Raw genomic sequence first — 23,117 nt, forward strand, 5'->3', positions numbered from 1 at the left:
CCATACCTTTTCCCCCTTCCCTCCTCTTCCTTCTCTTATTTTCCCTTTTCAAAAACTGTATAGGTGGCCGACATCCGAGTGGACCGCCTAGTCAACTTTTGTGCGGAGGCCAATCCTGCCCGCGTGGGATCGTGTCAGTGTGAGTGTGTGACGGTGATGAGCGTGTGTGCGCGTATGAATGAGCGTGTGTACCTGGGAAGTGTGCGTGCACGTGTGAGCGGGTGCTTGTGCGCGCGCGGCTGTGTCTGTAGGAGTGCATGCGTGAGAGTGAACGCGTGTGTTCGGGTCCCGACTCCCCTCGCAGCTGCAAAGTGCAGGGGGCGGGCCGGGCGGCAGGGGGCCTGCCCCGCGGGATTCCCGCAGGCTAGTTCCGGGGCGGGCGGGTCTAAAGGGCTTTATGCACGGTCTGGAGGGTGGGGACTGGCGCGGGTAGAAAACGCGATTCCTCGGGCGCGGGTCCCGGCTTTCTGCCACTAGGAGCCCGCGGAGGTGCGGCCCTAAAAGAGCGCTCCCCAGTGGAGGCGCTGCAGTGCCGAGTGCGACGCGCGCCCACCTCCCGGGGAAGGAACGGCGAGGCCGGGGACCCGAACAGTAGCGGGGATGGAGCGCTGGGCGGCGGCGGCAGCGTGCACGCTGCTGCTGGCTTTCGCCGCCTGCCTGGCGCCGGCCAGTGGCGGAGGTAAGCGCCCACCGGTCCGGGCTCAGCGCCGAGTGGGGGACTTCCCCGGCTGCGGCAGGGTCGGGTCTGCGGGCGAGCGGAGGGGGCTGCGGCCGGCAGAGGCCAGGAGCGGGAGGCGGCCGGACAGCTCCCTGTGGGGCACTCAGGTTGCCCTGCGTGGGGCCAGCAGGAGCGCCCCTCCTTCGCCCGCCCCGGCAGTGAGCTGTCCCAAACTTGAGAAAGCAGCCCCTGCGGTTTCGGTGACAGCACACCCCACAAGGACCCCGCCTTTGTTCCCACGGAGGTTTGTCCCAACCCTCCTGGAAGGTACTTTGCTGCTCTCCCCGTGAGTCCGCAGCCTGCTCCCCGCGCTGGTTTCTTCTCTTCGGGGCCAAGCGGTTCTCCGCGCTGCTCCGTGCGCAGTTTTCCACCTGCAGCGCCCCGCCCGGGAATCCCTTCGCGCGCCCAGGCTGCGGGCTCCAGCACCTCGCCTCTCTGCAGCAGCGAAACTTGGTCTCGCCGTGACCCCCAAGAGACCGCATCTCGATAAAGATCATTCACTAGCCGAGATAAGGCCGGGAGGTGGGATTGGCCGAGAGAGCGACTGATACGCTGCAGCATTTTCTCGAAGGGTTTCCCTTTCCAGCCGGGAAGTGGAGGCTTTTGTGTTGATGAATGGGGCTCGTCTGCGCGGCCAGAGTTTTGAGGGCTCGAATGGAAAAAGTTTCTGCGTTGAAGCGCTGTAAACTTCTCTCAAGTTGTCGGGAGAGTTTTAGTTTTTTATAGGAACGGAGGCGAGGGAAAGAGGAGGAGGGAATAGGGGAGAGAATAAAAAGAGTAAGAGGGGAAGAGGAGAGAAGACAAGTAGAGAGTAAAAGGGAGAGAAGGAGGGGAAAGAGAGAGATCGGGAGCTGGGGTCGGAGAGAAGGAGAGGAAGCTAGGGATGAATGGGAGAGGCGAGGAGGCAGGGGAACAAGCGAGCTCTCTCCCTGGCTTTGCGTTGCTAGGTAGCAGCGAAGAGCTGCGTGTGACCGACCACCAGACAGACAGAGCGGACGCTGCTGCCTCCAGGGGTACTAATCTGTCTGTGGGGATGGGAGACCACCCTCCCCCACCCCTTCCTCCCGCTCCTTCCTTCTCGGACAACTTAATTGCCCTACAATGAAAACGAAACCCCTATTGTTGTAGGATTAGCCAAAGTAATAAATTGATTTCCCTGGATCACATATTGGGGTTGAAGAGTGGGGACTGCAGAAGCCCCCATTTATGGCAGAGAGAGGGGATGGGCCAGTGGCATGTATTCAAATGGTTAATCTGCTTTCTTTCCTCAATTCTTAGAGTAAGCTCCTTAGAGGGAATCAACTAAGTAATTATACAGCAACTCCTAGCAGTACACATTGCAGGCTTCCTGGGAAGAAGTTTGGAAACGCCAACAAACCTCACTCACTGGCCGTGTAAAAATCTTTGGAAAAGGAGGGGAGGCAGGAAGAGAACGTTAATAATTCTAACTTTGAAAACCTTTTCTCAGGGTTGGTAACAGAGAAAGAGAGTTTATTATTATTGTGGAGGGTTTGTCCTAAATATAGCCACAAGGTTTACTATATGTTCCTGTCAGTGCCTGGCAAAAGGAAACTTGTCTGGATTAAACTGGGATGCATCTGGGTTGTCCACATACAACCCAAACAGATGTTCTCATCCCTGTGTTAATGTCTTAGTCACCAAATAACCTGTACTCTTCTTGGTAGTTTAGACCCATCCATCTTTCATTCTATAATAATAATAATATGTATAGTATATATCATATGATATCGTATATATCATATTCTTTTATGTGGCAGGCCCTGTTCTAAGTATTTTACACTTGTTGAAATTTAGTCTTTATCACACCCCTTTTTAAGTAAGCACTCTTACTTTTTCTATTTTACAGATAGGAAATGAAGGCATAGACCAGTTAACTTCCTTAAGGTCATATGGCTAGAAAATCACTGTGAGACAATTCCCAGAGATTCTGATTCCAGAAGCTTTAACTAAACTGCTCTAGTATATGGCCCTTTTGTACTAGAAATGTCATACCCCCTTAGTTACTGTCCACGTGTGAAGTTACTAAAGAAGCCAAAGACTTTTTGCAAGTCTTTGTCACATACTGTAGAATTTGCTTGCTGCTCATAACTGGATATTTCCAGAAACTCTTTTCAGGTTTCTATCCTCACTCTCAGTCTTCCCACTTGATCATTTTTACATACATGTCCTCTGAATATGGTCAACCGGGGGGTTTAAGAAGATTTCTAGATTCCTGTTGTATTGATTTTTGACTTAGATGAAGAAGTATGATGACATTGTAAATGCCCTTATTTTAGCATAAAATATCTTACGTAAGATCATCCTGCAGACTTTGTATCGTTAGAAACTGGAAAGTGTTTTGCAGTTAGTCTTTTAAAAAATATTGCATATCTGTGGCTAGAAATTATTTGCACTGCCCTCTATTTTGCATAATGCTTTAAAAAAAAGCGGGAGGGCCTGAAGCAATGGCTTCACCTCATTCTAGCTGTGTGACCTTGGGGAAGTCCTTTAACCTTGCATGGCTCAGATTGCTTATCTGTAAAACTGGTATGATAATGGGAGAATCTATTCTGTGACATTTTATGAATATAAAGTGCTAAGTGTGCCTTAACATGGTGTAAGGCATTGTAGACAATGATCATAAACTAATAGCTCTTTTTATTACTTTGATTCACAACACCTTTTCTTGCTTACTGATGATATTTCTGATTTCAAAATGCACATGAGACTATCTTTAAGTATTTTCCATCTAACATTTCTCTGAAGAATTCCCAGATTCCAGGATGTGATTTGAAGTTTTTCAGAAAATGTTATGGTTTCTCAGGACAATGATATTCTTTCATCCAATAGAAGTTTGATTGTGCCCTTAATAGGATCAGGTTTTATGACAATTACGTCTTTGGGTACAGTTTATATGATTAAAAAGGTTGTGTGGCCAATAGCAAACAGGCAACATTTTGGTTCTATCACACCTCTATTATCTGCTGCTGCTTTCATTCACAGCAATTGGCTTTTCTTTCTCTTACTGAAGTTCTTCCTTGCCAGTCTTTGGAGCTTCTGCTTAAACTTCCTGTCCCTGCCCTATTTTAATATAAACTTTTATAACCTTAGATATATCACTTGGGCTGCTTGGCATTATTTTTTAGCTAAGTAACTAAACCCTGGAGGGAGACTGAAAGGAGTGGAAAGGTGGGGATTAAGTGCCCTACCTAAGGGCATGTGTGATAGAGCCAGGGTCTGAACCTGAGACTCCTCATTCTTCTACAGGACCTTTATTAGATGCGTGTCCTCTAAATGTCCCCATGTTGAGATCTCTAGATTACTTTTGTGTTGACCCTGACTTATCAGATGAGGCAAAGTATGATGAAAAGATGATCTTGGTGTATATTCAGTTGGGTGGGTCACCTGTCTCAGGCCTAAGCTGAATCTCATGATAGATTAATATAACCATGTGTTTTTAGCTTGATCCAGACCTCCCAAAGTCTGTGCCTCTGGATCCATTTTTAAAAATTGTGGACCATCAGAGCACATTTCTGAAGAGCTTATATAACTCAGATACTAATAGTTATAGTCTATTAATCTTGTGATCTTGGGGAACTAAAAAAATCATCACACTGTGGCAATCCACAAACATTTATTAATAAGCATCTACAGTGTGCTAGTATGACAGCAGTATTAATATAACAGAAAGGTTAAGGATGATGAGAACTGAAAAGAGGAGTCTAGATTCCACAGTTAAAATGGGCTGCAACTTTGTGTTTAAGGTTCTGAGATAGTCATTCTCTAGTTCCTAATAACTCTGGCTAGGATTTCACCAATATTAAATTTGACACATTCCAGCCTCAGTGTTTTGGGCTGCTTTTAGAATGATCGGATTGGGAGATGTTCTGAAATGTCAGAGATATTTCTTTGATGCTTCCCATGTTTTATAAAGGGCCTGTACAAATGTTTCCTAATTGATTTCTTGACCATCTTAGCATTGTGAGACAAAGTAGGAAAAGTGTGAATCCGGGGATTAGAGGATCTGGATTTGAAAGTTGCTTCTATCATTTTCTATCTGGGAAATTCATTACAACATACTCAACTGCTCTGGGTTGGTTTTATCTATAAAACGGGCACATGTTTACCTCATAGGGTAGTTATTCCAGTTAACTGAGAAGAGTGTGCAATGCTTTTTAGACTGTGAGGTCTCACGTATTTCTATCCATCATGACTGCCCTTTTCAAGAATTTAACTTTTTCTAAACTTGTGGAGAAGATACTGTATCTTAGTATCTCCCCCCTCCCCCCTTTTTAGTACAAGGGATCTTTAAATGATTTCTTGTGCATCTTTGACACAGTGCTTTGTTGGCTACAGCAACTTTACACATCATTAGTTTGAATTCTCATGTTTGTAAATGACAGAAAACTCAGTTAAACTGCTTGAAGCCAAAAGGAAGGAGTATTGAAATACATAGTTGAAAAGATAGAGCTATTAGGTTGAACCATATGGGATTGTTGTTTTCCTAGGTCAGAAGCAGTCAAATTTGGCAATTTGGTTCAACATGGTACAGAAGTAGGCGCTCAGCCTATTTCATGTTGATTGGTTTCTCTCTCTCCTGGTTCTGAGATGACTGTGTTCTGTAGCGTGGTCTTCTCTGATGTTACAAGATGGCTGTCACATCCTTTAATGTTCTGTCCAATGGAAAAGAGTAAGTTTGGTTTTAATTATTCTCTGCAAAAGTCTCAATTGCATTTCAGGGACTCCTCTTAGGTCATAAGCTCATCGGAGAACCAGTCACTATATCCAGGGACATGAAATGTGCCTCTGGCTTGAGTCACATGCTTGATGTCTGAAGCCACAGACTAAGTCTAGACCCCAGAGGGAAAATGAGGTAAGGCCCCCAGGAGAATGGTGCACAGATGTGGAGTTGCAGAAACAACAGATATCTGGAACACCTTATCAGATAAAACCAGTTTTCCATTTTGTGTATGAAGACAGACTTGAAATTTCTCAACAGTAGGTGGTCCTGGGATAATTCAATAATTGAAGAGGGAAAAGTCTTGCAAATATTAAAGCAAGACATGGACATGATGCTGTGTTTGTGTGATCATGTTGCAACTAGAAGGGTTTTTTGTAGCCTAAGGGATTCTTATTTGGAGCTTTACTTTGTGATGGACTGGAATGTTCTGGAAAATGATCTGAGAACTCAAAGTATGGAAGCTCTTGAGTCCTTTGTAGGATTTCATTTTTCAGCAAGTCCTAGGCCTTCGTCTCTTTTCCAACTTACTTCATTTGTTTTTATTCCTAAAATGTTGTCCCTTTTCCAGCCACTAGACCTTGGCTGTGAGAAAGAGCTAGAGAGAAAGGAGAGAAGAAGAGTTTGGAGACATATGAAGATGCTTCAATGGAGACAGAATGCACTTTGGTGCTCATCTAAGAATCCTTAGCATATACCCTAGGGAACTTCTTCTATAGACAGTGGAACAGGTGTCTTTCACACTTCACTGAATTAATTCAGAAATGCTAAACATTTGCCCTCTATGCCAATGGTTATTTTGCTGGTCTTTAAGTCTTATTTCTAATATCTCAGTATCATGTACCAAGAAACTGGAAACATCAGTTTTCAGGAAATTTAAAAGTCTCTCCAAGAAAATAACAGATTAGACAATGTGAAGTTTCACGTTTAAATTTCTATACTTTTGGTCATTAGCCCTCAGGTCATGCCTGACCCCCAGCATTATTGGAAACAGAAATGAATGAAAGAAGGAAATGTAATTACCACTCTGCATTGGAAAGTTAAGCCACTGTTATTATGGATACAAAGGCTTGTTTATTGTCCAGGTCTTGAGATTCCAAGTTTGGAAGCAATACTAGAGGTCTCCTTTAAGCTTATATATCATCAGCCTCGTGAAGATCAGCAACTTTGAAAATAAGCCTTTACTCACTGATTCACATTAAGTAATAGCATATCTACTTTTGAGTGTCCAGTGGGTATTGAGGAAACCCCCAAAAGAGGAAGAAGACCACGGCTACACTTCTGTTCTGCTAGACTTTCTTGGATTCTCATATAAAAACATCCTGTCTTATGGTGTCAGAGACTTGCTTGTCATTTTGAGCCTAGTTCTTTGGTTTTTATTCTCATTAACAAGGAGATTTTCTTTGTAAAAGATAAAAAATCAAAACTCATTTATTTTGTTAAGGAAGTCTTTAAGTAAAATTGAATTTAGGGATGGAAATATCTGAAATATGTCAATCTTACCTACCTTTTACTGTCACTAAAGGGAAGGAGAAAATGCTAGTGTGTACTTCCACTCTGGCTTGATTTTGATGTGGGAAGGCTGTGGAGGATACTTTTTGTTGTAAGAAACAGAAAACCCACCTCAAATTGGCTTAAACAATTAAGGGTATTTATTGACTCATGTAAGCAAAAACTTCTGAGGCAGAGTGGGGTTCAGGTAAGGTGCATTCAGGGCTCCAGTTCTCTTTCTTTGTGTTCTTCTTGACTCGACTCCCCTCTGGGTTTCAGCTTTGTTTTCAGCCTGGCTTCCCATATTGTTATGTTATAGCTGCCAGGGCAAATGGGGCTACATGTTTTCTTGATCCTATCTAGGGACAACTTTGAGATTTCAGCTGTGTTCTCAAAAGCATTATTTCATCACAGTTTATAGAAAGTGATAATCTCTAGGGTCCCTAGATGGAAATAAGCTAGATTCGTAAGCTTGGCATGTCATAAAAATTACCTGGGGAGCTTTAAATATATATTCTTAGGCCAAAACCCACACCTACTATATCAGGAGTATGGAATCTGTATTTTAAGTAATTCTGAGAGTCAGATGATTTGGAAAAAACTGGTCTGGGTAACCTGTCTCCTTTTTAGTTTTGTAAACTGAAACTAACTTGCCATGGCAAAGTCCTTCCACTAGCAGTGAAGAGTACTCCAGTGATATCTATTATTTTGGATGGGGATGTTACAAGGTAGCAACAGTAACAAGGAAAACTACTCATATACATCCAAGGGTGATATGAAGTACTGCCCCCATTCCTGGCGGTCTCCTTTCCTGGCCAATGTGACAGTCCCGCCCTGCAGCCACTGTTTGTGTCTTAATTGGATTCTTTGCTTTCTCTGCTCTTTCCTTGGACACCCTTGATGTCCTTCCTCCCACTGTTAAGAATCTGGGGTTCTTTGAGCTGACCCAAGTCAGGAATTCATCTCAAGAGCATCCCCTGGCAGAGCTCACTGGCATCTATCCCATGTTTGGCATTGGGAGTTATTAGAAAATCTTATTGCCCAACTCTTTGTTGATCCCACTGGGACTTATAGTCCATTGATCCTGCCACCTCTTCACTGTCCCTCAAATCCCTCAGTTATTTACTTCCTTAGCTTTTATTTTATGGCCCATCATTAGCATCACTTACTTGCCTCCACCCTCAGCAGTCTGGTCCTCTTTTCTCAGACCTCCAACATCACCCGCTCAAACAATATTGCTTCTTATAGACATGAAAATAGAAGCAATCAACAGAAGGACACAAATAATCATAACTCAACCATCATCACTTGCACCTCAGCCTGTAGATTTTGTCTTTCCTCCTGTTCCTTGGGACGAACTTTCCGTGCTCTGTAGTCCAGCCAGTTCATCAATGTTCTAGATCATACTCTGTCTCACCTCTCACCATTTGTCTCCTCTTATCAAACCTTCATTTTTCCCACATTTCCTTCTTGCTATCACCTATTTTCTCTGTACCTTGGCAAAATTCCTTGGCAGATTTATCTTTATCCACTGTAGTTTTGCTCAGTTTTTCTCATATCCATGCCATTCATGTTTTTTCCCCCACCACCCTTGACGAAGGTATTTCTTTGGACAAGGTCACTGGTGACTTCCATTTCATTAAATCCAAAGATCCATTCTCAGCTCTCATCTTGTTTAGCTAACTAGCAACAGTGCACACAGTGTATCCTGCCTTCCACCATGAAACAGTTTGGCTTCTGAGAAACTACATTCTCCTGGTTTCCTTCCTTCCTTCTTGGCCTCCCCTTGTTCCCTCATGCTTTCTTCCATCCACGTTTCTGATTACTTTTCATCTCTATCTGCATTGCTTTGGTAGCTCATCCTGTCACATGACACACTATCTGTATGTTGACAACTTATAAATTTAGGACTATAATCCAGGCCCTACCCTAAACTCTAGTCCTGTATGTCCAACTGCTTATTTGATAATCTGGTTGTACAAGAGTCATTTCAGACTTACATCCAAAAACTGAACTCCCGATCTCCACTAATGCCCCAAACCTGCTTTATCCATTGATTTCCCCATCTTAGAAAGTGACTACTCCATCTTTGCTCAGACTCCAAACTTTGGACTCTTTCTTTTTATACCTTACATCCAATCCATCAGAAAATCCCATCATTTCATTCATCAGAATATATGTAGAATCCAACCAGTTTTCATCTTTACCACTGCTGTGTTGATCCGGGTCATGGTCACCTATTACCTGGATTATTGTAATGCCTTCCCTACTGATCACCTGCTGCCCTTCGATCCCCTCCTGTCAACTCTCAGCCCCCTTTAAAAACCAGTCAGATCTTGTCACTCCTCTACTCAAAAGCACCAATGGCTGCTGTCACACATGGATTGGATTTTTCACAAACAGATGCTGAGATGGACTTTGGAGTGCAAGATATTAATGAAGATCAGTGTCTGTGAAGGGAAGGGGAGGAAGCGGGAATAGGCAGAGGAAGAAACTAAAGTGGATAAGGCCTCGATTGGCCCAGTGGGGAGTTCTGGAGCTGCAGCTGGCAAGGAGAATGTTCTGTGTCAGGCTGAATTGGCTTTCCTCAGTTGCTGGATGTGGCCTACCCTAGCAAGGTAACTTTCTATTGATACAACTGAGGTGGACCTTGGAGGAGTTGAGTGTAGGTAGAGAGTCCTTTCCTGCAGCTGTCCCTTCCTTGAAGGGGAATCTGGGTGGTGCATCTCCACATCTCCCTGGCTACCATTGCTCCCCAGCTTATACAAGGTCAGAGTCCAGGTAGACCCTAACCATTGGCTTGGACATCCCCTGAACTATCTCCTTCTCTCCTCCCACTCACAGTGCAATGGTTGTTGTTCAGTTGCTCAGTCGAGTCCAGCTCTTGGTGACCCCATGGACTGAAGCATACCAGGCTTCCCTGTCCTTCACCATCTCCCGGAGCTTGCTCTAACTCATGTACATTGAGTCGGTGATGCCATCCAACCATCTCATCCTCTGTTGTCTCCTTCTCCTGCCTTCAATCTTTCCCAGCATCAGGGTCTTTTCTAATGAATCAGCTCTTTGCATCCGGTGGCCAAAGTATTAGAGCTTCAGCTTCAGCATCAGTCCTTCAAATGAATATTCAGGGTTTACTTCCTTTAGGACTGACTGGTTTGATCTCCTTGCAGTCCAAGGGACTCTCAAGAGTCTTCTCCAGCACCACAGTTGGAAAGCATCAATTCTTTGGCACATAACCTTCTTTTTAGTCCACTTCTTACATATGTACATGACAACTGGAAAAGCCATAGCTTTGACTAGGTGGACCTTTGTCGGCAAAGTAATTTCTTTGCTTTTTAATACACTGTCTAGGTTCAATGGTATTCTTGCTTTATTCACAACATAGTGAGCACCTTAAGGCCTTCGTACTTGCTTCCTCTCTTCTTGAACACTCTTGCCTCAGACTGTACATGACCTGCCTCTCACCTTCTACAGGGCATTGCTTATAGGTCACTTTCTTGGTGTTGATTTCTCAGATTCTTTGCTCTTTCTTCACTGCGCTTATCACCCTCTGACATAATGGACGTTGGTTTTTTTTTGTTGTTGTTGTTTATTTACTTTGTTTCTCTTTTCTAAGATATAAATTCCAGGACCGAAGACATTTTTATCTCTCTTATTCATTGTCTTATTCCTAGTACCGAGAATTGGGCTAACTAAATAAATCTAACTTGAATGAACGATGGATAGATGGCACCATGGGTGCTAAAACTAAGGGCAGCCTCAGCTCGTCACTATGTCCCTGGTATTGCCAGCCGTTAATTCCGCCAGGCTGCTGGAGGCCCCGTCAAGGTCCTGATGGAGAAAAAAAGAAAATTGCTGTCTCTATCAAAACAAGTGGCTTAGCAACGCTATTTCTTTCCATTTGACTCTCCCCCTTCCTCCGCCTCACTGCCCCCCAACTACTGATGACTCCCAACACATTTGATTGTAGTGGATTCTGCATCAGCCTTTTTAACTTCCACCCCAGACACTTGGCTACTCTGTGAGAATCCCCTGTACATACAGAATGGGTCATTCTGCTATTTTAAGGAAAGATTTGATACAGTAGCTTTTACAAAAAGATAAGCCAAAGTTTTTAGACTTTATGTTGGTGGACTGTCACTCTGTGTTTAAACAGAACACAAAAGAAATCTGTCTGAGACCACGGCACAGTGAAAACAGCCTTGATCAGACAAAAGGCCCTCTGAAGAGGGGAGTGGTTTCCCAAGTCGGGGAGGCGGCGTGGACTGTGGAGGAAAGAACATCACATGTCAAGTCAGGACATTCATGGGTCTTGTTCCTGATGAATGAAGGAAAAATGGGCCCAGTTGAAGAGGGCGAGACTGCTGCAAACTGCCCATGGCTGCTTGTCCCTGGGCGCAGTCTTTCTTACTTTAGACCCTTTTTTTAAATTGAAAAAAATTATTTATTTGGCTATGCAGTCTTTGTTGTGGCATGTGGGATCCAGTTCCCTAACCAGGGATTGAACCCAGGCACCCTGCATTGGGAGCACAGAGTCTTAGCCACTGGACCACCAGGGAAGTCCCTAGACCCCATTCTTTTGATGGCTTCGTTGTGCAAGCATGACCAAATAGTTCAGAGGCAGAGGAATGACTCAGTGACATGCATGTAAGTTGTCAGCATACAGATGGTATTTAAAGTCACGAGATAGGATGAGAGTGAAGAAGTTGGGAGAATGACCTGAAATAATTATTGCTAAAATTTTTGAGTGTTTTCTATGTGCCTGATACAGTCCTAAGTGTTTTACAGGTGTAACTTTACCCACTTCTTAATTATTAACAGTTTGAATTTTATGGATAAATAACTAAGGCAGGGACTTCCCTGGTTAAGACTTGGTGCTTCCAATGCAGAGGGCAAAGGTTTGATCCCTGGCTGGGGAACTAAGGTCCCACATGCCTTGCAGCAAAAAATAAATAAATAAATAAATAAGAAGAACCAAGACAAAGATAGGGTGGGTAATTTGCCCATAGCCATCTAGTTAGTAAGTGGTGAAACCAAGATTTGACCCCAGAGTCCTTATGTGTTATCACTGGGTAGATAGGATCAAGTATAAGATAGTGCCTCTGTGTCCATCAGAGCCTCATTTAATGGCTCATATTATGATCAGGTGACCTCATTTCAGAAGCTGGTACCTTTGCAACTCAACTCTTGGACATTTTTGTGCTATTTTTGCATTCATCCATTCATTCCTTGTTGATGGAGGCCATATCATGCTTTGACATCAAGTAACTGAAAACAACAAAGGATAGAGAGATTCCTGCCACATGGGCCTGTCCAAAGAAGCTTACCCTGAAAGAGTACATTTCCACTGTAACCCAGTTTTCCCTCTGTTCTCTTTAGGTACTGGCTGATTCCTGCTTGCTGACTTTCCCCTCTACTACCCTTCCATTATCTAAGAACGTCTTCTTCTCTAAATTACACACCTTTTAATTCAAAAGACCCTCTGACTAGCAGAGAGAGTTCTATTTTAACTTCCTTTTAGGGGTGGCAGTGCAGATATTGAAAGTTGTCTGTTGCTTCATATTTGATGGAAAAATTCCTACTAAGTTCCCTTATTCAAAGTCCTGGAAGAAAGTAATGAACAGCCAAGTGAGAACTGAGACTCTTGGCAGCTGAAAAGGTTGTTCCTGGAGAGATGGGGAAGGCATTTGCCTATGGGTTGGAAGGGCTGGAATGTCTCTTGGCTCCAAAGTGCCTCTCACCCTGGCCAGAGATGTCTGCTCTGTCGCCATTAGAGCCAGTTCTTTAGAGGAATACATTCTTCCCCTTGAAACTCTGGTTAAAGTGCAGAAATGTTTACCCCTGTCTGGCCAAGTAGTTAGCTGTGATAATAATGCACAGAAAACATTCCTGAGTGAGGTTCAGAGAGAAGGAGATGCAAAGTTGATAGTTTGATGGTGGGCAGGGACGAAAGAAAGGAAGAAGGTATCTGAAGGTGAGAGTCTTGGGAGGGAGCCAACTTCATCTCCTAATTAATTGTTTTGCTAAAATCAGCTTTTCTAGGTAACAGAGATGTTATTGCTTGTGCTTTTTCCTTAGGATGACATTATGGGGAGTTTCTGGTGTAAATCTGTTCAATTGACATCAAAGATTGAACTTCTTACCTTCTAGTAAGGCTCTCCTTCCTCTAATTAGCTCAGTGGAAATAAGATTGTTAGAACAAAAGGAAAGGTTGCCCCTAAAAGCAACAAAGTTGCAGCACTGTATCAGTCATTCCTTAGGGATTCATTGGCATCAGGTAAGGTTGAGAGGAAGCTTTTGGATTTAGTGTAAATGGAAGTTAACAATTTTTCTAGACCATAATGATGACTATTAATAGGAAATCCAGTTTTATTCCTTAGTATGCAATAAAACAACAGTTTGCATGTGGATAAGGTAAAAGCCACACATTTTTTAAGTCAATGGCTAAATGGTTAACTTTCATGTACCACCTCTCTGAATTATTTTTCTAGTTCACTTCTGACATAAAAATTTACTTCTTCCCTAATATTTGGTGCAGTGAGGTGTTGAAAGAATTTGCTAAGTAATCACTGGAAGCTGAGATTCTAGTGAAAAACAAAATGCATGGTTTAAAAATTGAACGTACTAACTGGGAGAGAGCAAAGATTAGATGCTTCTTTCTGTAAATCATTAAACCCAGCAGGGCAGACAAGAGAGAACATGGGACTTCAGCTAAGAAGGACGCACAGGGTACCGGACACTTGCACTTCCCTGTGAGGGAAGTCAAAGAAGTCTTGAATAGTTGTTGCTGATTGTGAATATGTGCAACAAAATCCTTAATCCAGATTTACTTCTCAAGCGTTTTGCTGTGATTGAACGAATGAGAAAGGGAAGAGAAGAGGAACTGTTTGATTGAGGCCCTTGAGCACTCTTTCTCTCTAGGAGGCCCAAGTGTGGTTGGTCACAGTGACCTGGGACTTTGGTTCCCTTCAGGACCACCACCTAGCACTGGGGTAGCTCAGAGACAATTGGTTTTACTTTTTCTTGCCGAGAAGCAGTGGATCTACAAATTGAGAGCTGGATTAACACAAGACACATAGGATGGATTCTTTCTGATTTTCTCTTTCAGAGTTGGTTTTCTTACCCTCTCCACACCGTCTCCACTTTTTTGAGGTGGTTGGTCTTAATTTTTCTATCTGTAAAAAAAGAGAAAAAGATTTTACAGTTTTCCTATGGGTAAGCTTGACTATTAGCCTTAATAAAGAACTTTATTTTATCATTTAAATTAACATAGACTTACATTGTGCATGTGTAGTTTTATAAATTTTCATACATGTATATATTTGTGTAACCAGCACCATGACTGGGATTAGAACAGTTCAATAGCCCCCCACCCCCTTGATTCCCATATGCTATTGCTGTAGTCACACTGTCCAAATAAAGTTTCTTAGTTCTTTTTTTTGAAAACTCACTTTCCCATATGAAAGCCTCAATTTCTGCCTTTCATTTGTTCATTTTAATTCAAGAAGTATTTCTAACTCATTTTTGAAGTAATTCAAAATGACATGGGTGAATGGTAAGGTTGCAAGCCTGGTTTCCCCGTATTACATGGAGGAAAAAACTCTGGAAAGATGGCTGCTCTTTCAGTATAGCCATATAGGAAAAAAAATTGGCCTAAACTTGGCTTGTTGCTAGATTGGAATCTGCAAAGAAAACACACTCAAAAAGTCTCCCTTGAAGCAGAGGACAGAGGTTTATTTTTTATTTAACGATTTACCCCTTGACACCTGGGAAATGATTAGTTGATGTTTTCAAAGAAGATTAAGTCAGTGTGGTTAATTAACTGTGGTAATCAGGTGACTTAAATTAATTAACTCCTTGTTAACAATTTCCATCAATTTTATAAATAAATGACTGAATCAGTAAATTATACTCAAGATTAAAGGCTATATTTCATGATTTATTTTATTGATGACAAATTAGAGATTTTTCTCTTCATCTCATTCTCTTCCTGCCAACCTTGCAAATGAGAACTAGCTGGTTATAGTTTGAGAGGAGTGCACCAGAGTAGCTTTTAATGTATGGTTTTAAGGAAAAGTCAGGTGAAAGGACACTTGAAAAGATTTAGGGGAATGAAACTTAATCAGCATGTACATAGCAACATTAAGGGAGGATGGGGGTAGCAAGTAATGATGAAACTCACTTTAGGATAAGCTTTTAACTACGAAGTCTTTAATGTTTTATTTTCTTTCTTTTTTTCTAAGTGAAAAATGAATGAGGGATATAACAATTTGGTTTTTAGCTAGAAATAAATTTGAGTGGATATTTAGATATTCTATTGAGAAGGAACTTAGCAAAATGTTGGGATGTAATGATTGCATTAGTCAGTAAAGCTCAACTGCAGACTTAAAGTGCCATACAAATATCCAACTAAAATGTTCTTATTTTTAGAATCTTTATAGTTGAAAATTCTCTTCCTTACTTACATGATTACGTCTTGGTCTCCAAAGAAGTGAGCTGGAACATAACCAAACTGTCCCCCATACCATTGCAGTTTCTGAAAGGCATTGAACGCTCAGGGGATTTGCATTTGTAGGACAGGTGATAGAGGGTTATTTAGGATTCCTTCTAGAAGGAACATTTGGCATCTTGAATAACGTATGAGAAGTGAGAATATATTTATGAATTTGCAAAAATTCGGTGCTAACATCAATCGGATTTTATAAGGAGAAAATTCCTACAATTTCCTTGAAGGCAGCCTAAATTGTGGGGATGAGCTGAAGCCAGTGATATAAACTTACATTTCTGGCCGCTGAGCAAAATGTTGGGCTCTTTCCACTATTATGGAAGCTCTCTGGTCCTGCCCCCTGACTCCCTTCTCCACCCACCCAAGGATCCTCAATCTGAAGGGTCTCCTCTGGACACAGTTCACCTGTGGTTGAACTCTGTCTGGTGCTGGGACACTGCCTGGTGTTAAGTTCCAGAGATGTACGTCTACGCTGCCTGACCTCTCTGAGCTTCAGTTTCCTGGACTGCTTAGTGATTTCTACTCCACAGGTTCCTGAGAACATTTAAAGGACATTGTGAGCGTGCAGGGTCCAGCACTTGGTGAGCATTCAGTAAACCTTTGGCCCCACAGGGAACCTGGTGCTAAATCATTCATAGTTGACCAGCTCTTGCTTAGGTCAATGCAGCAGAGCAGCCACCACGCTGTGTCTTTTGAAATAAAGGAACCACTTGTCACATTCTCTATCCATAGAACTTGGGGGAAAAATATTGTTTTAAAAATTTTTTCATAAGGAGAGGGAAGTCAAGGAAGCATTAGAAGACAGGCATTGTACCTTGCCTTTCTACCCCCAAGAACATTTATTTGGGCTTTCCCCTCTAGGGCTTGAAATCACAGACCTAAAATGTCATGTTACGTAGTATTTCAAACTTATCAGTGGGCTCAGTGTTTCCATTTTGTGTGTCTTGTACCTACTTCCTGTAAATCTGGTCCTCTGCAGAGTTGACTGGTGATGTCTCTGTAACTCTGAGAACAAGAGTGATGGACGCATGGGTCTAAGTAGAGCTCAGATGTGCCCTCTGGTCAAGGAGAAAGCTTTTCAGAAGGAGGAGAGTGTTCAAAGATGAACCCTTGGCTTTTAAGTAGACCATGTAAGGATCATAAATAGTGATCTTTTTTCTCTTTTAATAGTTTCTTATTCTGTCAAAATAGACAGTGGTCCGTTAGTGCTCCATAAATGCCTGGTGAGTTTAATTGACAACATGGAAGCACTCAGTGGCTTTAGAGGGTGCCAGGATCTTACAAATTTTTTTTTTCTACTTTACATCAAAGGAAACCTGCTTCAAGTACACTCTTGGTAATTTGAAGGCACATGTCAGTGACCTAGGATGAAGAATGTGCTTTTTTCTTGGTCATGCCCTATACTTTTCTGCCTCTGTGCCAGTTCCAGTTTGTTCCTTCTGCCAGGCACACCCTTCCCTGAGACCCACATACTGAAGCTTAAATGCACCTTCCTCCACAGGGCCTTTCTTGGTCTCCAGTGAATGGTATCTGAGCCTCTCTCACAACACTTATCATCACACCATGAATTAAAATTATTTATGTATTTTATCTCTTTCTCTAAGGTAGGACCACTGATGCTAAGAGTTATGTTTGCCTCCTCTGGTATCCTGTGTCTGGCACAGAGCCATGTGTAAGCAGGAACTCAAGAAATCTTTTAGTGGAAAGTTCTCTGAGCAACTCTGTCCTCCAGGGTAGGTGACAGGCATGCTCTACTGCAGACTGCTGTTGCAGAGAGGATTGTGTTTGGCTTTGTTTCTCCCTTACATATCCAGCAGTAGGAGGCTGACTTGGTACTTCCATGCTATCATCAGGGACCTACGCACCTGTCTTCTTGCTCCACCATCCTCTGCTGGTGGCTTCCATCCCTAAAGTCACCTCATTGTCCAAAATAGTGTCTGTAGCCATGGCTACCTCTGCTCCATGCTAGGTGTGGAAATGGAGGAGGAAAAAGAAGGGCATGCTCTCTCTCTTTAAAAGAGACTTCCCAGAAGTCCTGCACAACCCTATTGCTTGCATTTCATCTCATTGATTAAAACTTGCTCCAGTGACCACACTTAGCTGAAGTCTGGGAAATATACCCTTTTGGCTGAACATGCTGTTCACCTGAATAAAACTGGAATTCTGTGTCTGAAGGAGGAAGAGAAATGAACATTGTGGCGGGCTATTGTGGTCCTGGCCATAGACGGTCAGGTGACTCTGGGCATTTGTTCCACTTCGAGGACCACACTTACATATATGCATCTGTGAGTCTGATTTTGAAGTTAGAAATAGTTCTTGTTCAGAATCCCCTTTTCTCAGTGGTTGCTGTAATGGTGCTACTGCATTGCAGTTTACGTTTTGAAAAGCTCAGGACTCGTTTCCTTTATGCTTGATCTTTTTCAAAATGTCATTGAGAGTAAAAAACAATTTCCACATGCAGGCTGAAATGAGAATTCTTAGATTGTAGATACTAATATCAGGGCTTAATAATTGCATATTGTTTAACTTAGTAATTCAATAAATATTGTCACTATCAACTTCTTTGGACTAAGATATCTGTGCTTAGGCAACTGGTTAATGTTATTTAGTTAAACGTGAATTCTTTTAAATTATTACTAAACGTTTTAAACACCAGAAATGTAATTGCTGAAATGTCTTTTTAAAAAATTGGGATATAGTTGCTTCATGAAAACAGAGGCATTGTCAAGCAGAGAAATAAACTAGAAGAGTTAATTTATCTTACTAAATAGATTTATTTTTGAAAGTGCATAGATGTGAATCTGAAAACTTGCCTATCTTTGTAAATTAAGTTCTGTTGTTCTAATTCAGTTTTATTTTGAATATACATACATTCTTTGTGAACCTCAGATATAAGAAATACTTAGTTAAGGAGAGAGTGTAATTTTTAAAAGGCTTCCCAGGTGGCACAGTAGTAAAGAATCCACCTGCCAATGTAGGAGACACAAGAGATGTGGGTTTGATCCCTGGGTTGAGAAGATTCCCTGGAGGAGGAAATGGCAACCCACTCCAGTATTCTTGCCTGAAAAATTCCATGGACAGAGGAGCCTGGCAGGCTATACTCCAGGGGGTCACAAACAGACAGACTAACTGAGCACACACACATATAATTTAAAATAGAAGTGATAATTTAATAATATGATATGAAATTTCTGTATTAAATCAGCTTTTTGGAGGGTATAAACTATGATTCTAATTAGGGTAATTTAGAACTGGGTTGCAGATTATGAACACAGAAGTGCTAGAATATAAGCAAATACGTATGGAGCAAACAAAAAAACACTGAAAAATTCAAAGGGAGACCATATAGAGAGTTTAAAGGGTCAGAAGACGGCTGCCTAAAAATAATAACGATGGCTAACTTTTCTTAACCATGTCCTATGCGCCAGGCCCATACTTTTAAAGAAAGCTTATTTATTTGTTGTGTCAGGTTCTTAGTTGCCTCATTGTGGCATGCGGGTTTAGTTACCTTGGGCCATGTGGGATCTTTGTTCTCTAACCAGGGATCAAACCTGTGTCCCCTACATTGTTAGGCAGATTCCTAACCACTGGACTGCCAGGAAAGTCCCAGGCCCATTCTTCTTATCCTATCTTTGTTTTAACCTTAGGAGTAGGAGCTCTTATTCTCATTTTTAGATGAGGAAACTGAGGCATAGAAATTAAGTAACATGCTCACGTACCATAGTGTTAGCAAGAGGTGGAGCTAGAGTTTCGAACCCAGATGTAGAGTTCAGGGGTTTCTCTCTGGAAAGTCACTTGGTTTCTAAGCAGTCTCCCCTCTTCTCTCCCTTTCCTCACCCCACTCCTCCCCGCCCCTGTTTTAGAGTAGTATATCAAGCACACAGCCATCTGGCTATTCAGACTTTGTCTTTTAAACTTCCGCAGAAAAGCTGTTGGCTTTTAGACATGCTAGGTTGAATGGAAGAAGGGAAAAGTAGACTGCTCTACTTGAGATGCATTCCTACAGGTGTAGTGGGAAGTATAACTTCAGGAAAATGTATCGGCTCCATTCCTTAACAGCAAGCTTTGAAACACTGGGCTTCCGTGTGTGTGTGTGTGTGTGTGTGTACATGCATATATACACAGATATACACATACACATTGGGTGGAGTTGGTAAATCTTATATTTCCAATGGAAGGAAATCTTTAAGTTACAAACAGTAGAGCAAGGGGTTTCAGTTTACGAAAGAACCAAAACTACAGTATTTCAGTAAATCATATTCATTACTTGATTCTCTTGGGTTTTGGCATCATTCATTTTGAAATATTTTCTTAGGACCTTTTTCTAAATCCCAGATTAATCTAAATCACATTACAGTGATTCAGAGATGTTACCAGTTCTCCTGGGAAATCCTTGGACTGTATTTTTGATGGCCTGTGCTTTTATGGAAAAATGCCATCTCAGTGCTGATGACATTTCCGGTATCAGCAAAGATAGCTGACCATGTACCACGTTTGGAGTCCTGTTAAGATCCTAAAATCTGTGCCATCATTCTGGTGAAGAAGGTATTTAGGCATTGAAAGTGAAAGTGTTAGTCGCTCAATTGGGTCTGACTCTTTGGGATCCCATGGACTGCAGCCCGCCAGGCTCCTCTGTCCATGGGATTTTCCAGGCAGGAATACTGAAGTGGGTTGCCATTTCCTTCTTCAGGGGATCTTCCTGACCCAGGGATGGATCCCCAGGTCTCCTGCATTGAAGGCAGATTCTTTACTGTCTGAGCTACCAGGGAAGCCTAAAATGCCACAATTAGAAATTTCACTTCTTTGAGGGCTTCCTGTTTTCTGCTGAAAGTGCCAGTATCCACAGAAAGCTTTAAAACTCACTTAAACTTTGCTGTGAGTAAGTTCACTTAGGTGCAGATTTTGAGGCTCAGAACACTATGGCCACGTCATGGGGACCTAAAGGGGAGAGAAGGAAAGAATTTTTAGACTTGGGTGGGGGAAATGAAGCAGAGGTGGGACTCATTAACTAGATAAGGCCCTAATCACCTCATTCCTGGACTATCAGAGGAACCTTTTGGGTTTAAGTTGCTTTTCCCTCTTTGTAACTTTACCGACAAAACTTAGTGAAGTGTTGAGTGCTCTTAACAAACAGTGAACATACTCTTATTCAGGGAAAAACTGGCCTCGCTTAGTCCTGGCAGGAGGTGGGCTGGTTGTGTGGGCTTGACTGAGGACAGCCAGATTGTCCTGGACTTTCTGTCTTTACTGTTGTGTCCTGACAGTTGTTATTCTGTTTCCTCGCGCGTACAAATAGATGTTCTGCCAGAGCCTCAACACATGCTGTTGGATCGAATTGAGTTTGGAGCGTTTGCTGTATGAGGTGGAGACTATTTTGGAGGGTGATGAGAATTGTGTTTCATTACCAGGAAAGCCTGGGGCTGGGGTCATGGCAATGATGGGGTACTTTATTCCTCCTTTTGGAAGGGTTGGACCAGAGAGAAGGTAATAACTGAACATGATAAAGTTTTCCTTTGGATATATTGCAAGTCATGAATCACATATGATTTTAGTCAAAGAATATTACATTTATAGAATTTTTATATTGCATAGGCGAACATTTAGAGAATTCAGATACCGAATATCTTAAGCATTCTAAGGAAGAATTTGGAATTTCATTTTTTTGAACCTAGGCCCTGGAGAATTTATGAACTTTCTAAATGAAAAGCTTTTTAGCTTAGCTTCAGTTGATTAAAATCCTGAATTTCTTTTATGTCCTCAGTTCTATGCCATATGTTGAGGGAAGTGCTGAAGTCAAGGGGAATACTTTTATGACCATAAAAAAGTTGCTGTGTCCAAGTTAATATAATGATTTAAAGTCCACCCTGGGAAAGCCTCTATATTTATCATCAAATTTTTGTGTGAGTGTTTAAATTATACACTTATGGGAGTTTGCATAAAAACTCCAGAGGCTCACCTGAGATTGAGTGATTTAAAGTAGATGAAGAATAAAAATGTTTATTGTAGGAAAATAGGAAAATGCATTGAGAAGAAAATAGAAAACCAGTGGGAAGCTTGGTTTTGGCCCCAGCTTGACCTGTGTTTCCTAGGATAAATCAGGATTTTCAGTCTTGTCCTTGATCTCAGATTGGGCCAGTGGCTACTTTGTTCATGGACCACCACCTTGCTCTAAATGCTGAGCTTCTCACAAGCAAGGGGGCTCAGGCTCTGGGAGTTTTCTCTCGATTAGTTAGGGGAACAGACAGGTCTTATCTGGTGAACGCACTGGTTCCTGAATATTTGACTTTCTAGGCTGTTAGAATATTTGAGATGGATGAGAAGTGGGTATGTCCAGGAGGGAACCGCCCTTCACAGAGGGACTGCTGTACTTCAGGCTTTGTGCTTGTGGTTTACAGCGACCTCTTTAATCCTCATCAGAACTTGGTTTTGCAGGTCAGAAATTTTGCAGGTAAGGTAACAGCATGAAAAAAGTGTGAAAGTGTTAGTCACTCTTTTTGATCCCATGGACTGTAGCCTGCCAGGTTCCTCTGTCCATAGAATTCTCCAGGCAAGAAGATTGGAGTGGGTTGACATTTCCTTCTCCAGGGGATCTTCCTGACCCAGGGATCAAACCTGTGTCTCCTGCTTCAGCAGGGAGATTCTTTAGCACTGAGCCACCTGGGAAACCCAGGGAACTGCATATCAGAGTTTAAATCCATGTTCACCAACCTAAGTCAGTTAAGCAAGAAATCCTTACCGACTGAAAATTTAATAGTGAATAAAACAGAATTCCAGCCCTCATGGAACTTTTTGAATGATATGGGGAGCAAAGTATCTGTGCTACCCATGTGTCTTGGATCTTAGTCTAGTGTTTTCTCCATCACTGTCTTCTTATTTTAGCCCTAATTGAAGAATCTGAATTTCTTACTGAATTTAATTAAAACTGTCTTTATATAATACCTGTATTTGGAATCTCAACTTATTCATTCATTGTCTAAGTCAGCACTGTATAATTCTAGATGTCTAATTTTCAGAATTAAGATGATAATTGAAAACTCCATTCTTGACCAAAATTCCTAATACCAGTTTATTTTCTTGTAGTTTTTTTAAAAAGTGTAATATAGGCAAAATTCCAGTAAGCAATAGTTTTAATTTTCTGTGTCAGAGATTTTGTTGTATGTACTTCCTAGTATAGCTTATTACTGAAACCATTACTTTTTTCCATCATTAAAATTCGAAGTTCTATTTTATTGCATGGTTAACACTTTATTATGAAAATAGGTTCTTACGGTCATTACTTATTGATACTTAAATACAGATTAGGTGAAATCTTAGGAAATATACATTACCTTTTTGTTCCTGCTTTTGACCATCATTGCAGATAAACTTATAATTTTATTTAAGCTGCTCTTAATATTGGGGAATTATAAATTCACCATATTTAGTCAGAAACCCAAATACTATTTCATTACACATGGGTATTAGTGGGTGATAATATAATATTGTTGATTCTGTGTCAACAAGCTATTGAGTTTCACATTATAACATGAAGTGATGACATTTATAGAGCCTGGAAGTGATTTGGAGACCCATAAATGCTATTAAAGCCCAGGCATAACAAACCAGGGCCAAAGGACTCCTGGTTTAACAGATAACCTGCATGTCCTGAAGTTCTTTTTGCTCAG

General features: G+C 41.8%; 1 protein-coding gene across 1 annotated transcript in view; it reads left to right on the forward strand.

Annotated features, from left to right (window-relative positions):
* The first annotated feature begins 240 nt into the window (after window positions 1-240).
* The window catches only part of LRP2 (LDL receptor related protein 2), a 177,825-nt gene continuing 154,948 nt past the window's right edge, over window positions 241-23,117 (forward strand). Inside the window, exon 1 of the mRNA XM_081577887.1 lies at window positions 241-679. Coding sequence (XP_081434013.1) covers window positions 601-679 — 79 coding nt within the window. The 5' untranslated portion in view covers window positions 241-600. The remainder of the gene's footprint in view (window positions 680-23,117) is intronic.

This window comes from Giraffa tippelskirchi, chromosome 3 (genome assembly GCF_054371585.1).
Source record: "Giraffa tippelskirchi isolate mGirTip1 chromosome 3, T2T-mGirTip1v1.2.pri, whole genome shotgun sequence".
Lineage (NCBI taxonomy): Eukaryota > Metazoa > Chordata > Mammalia > Artiodactyla > Giraffidae > Giraffa > Giraffa tippelskirchi.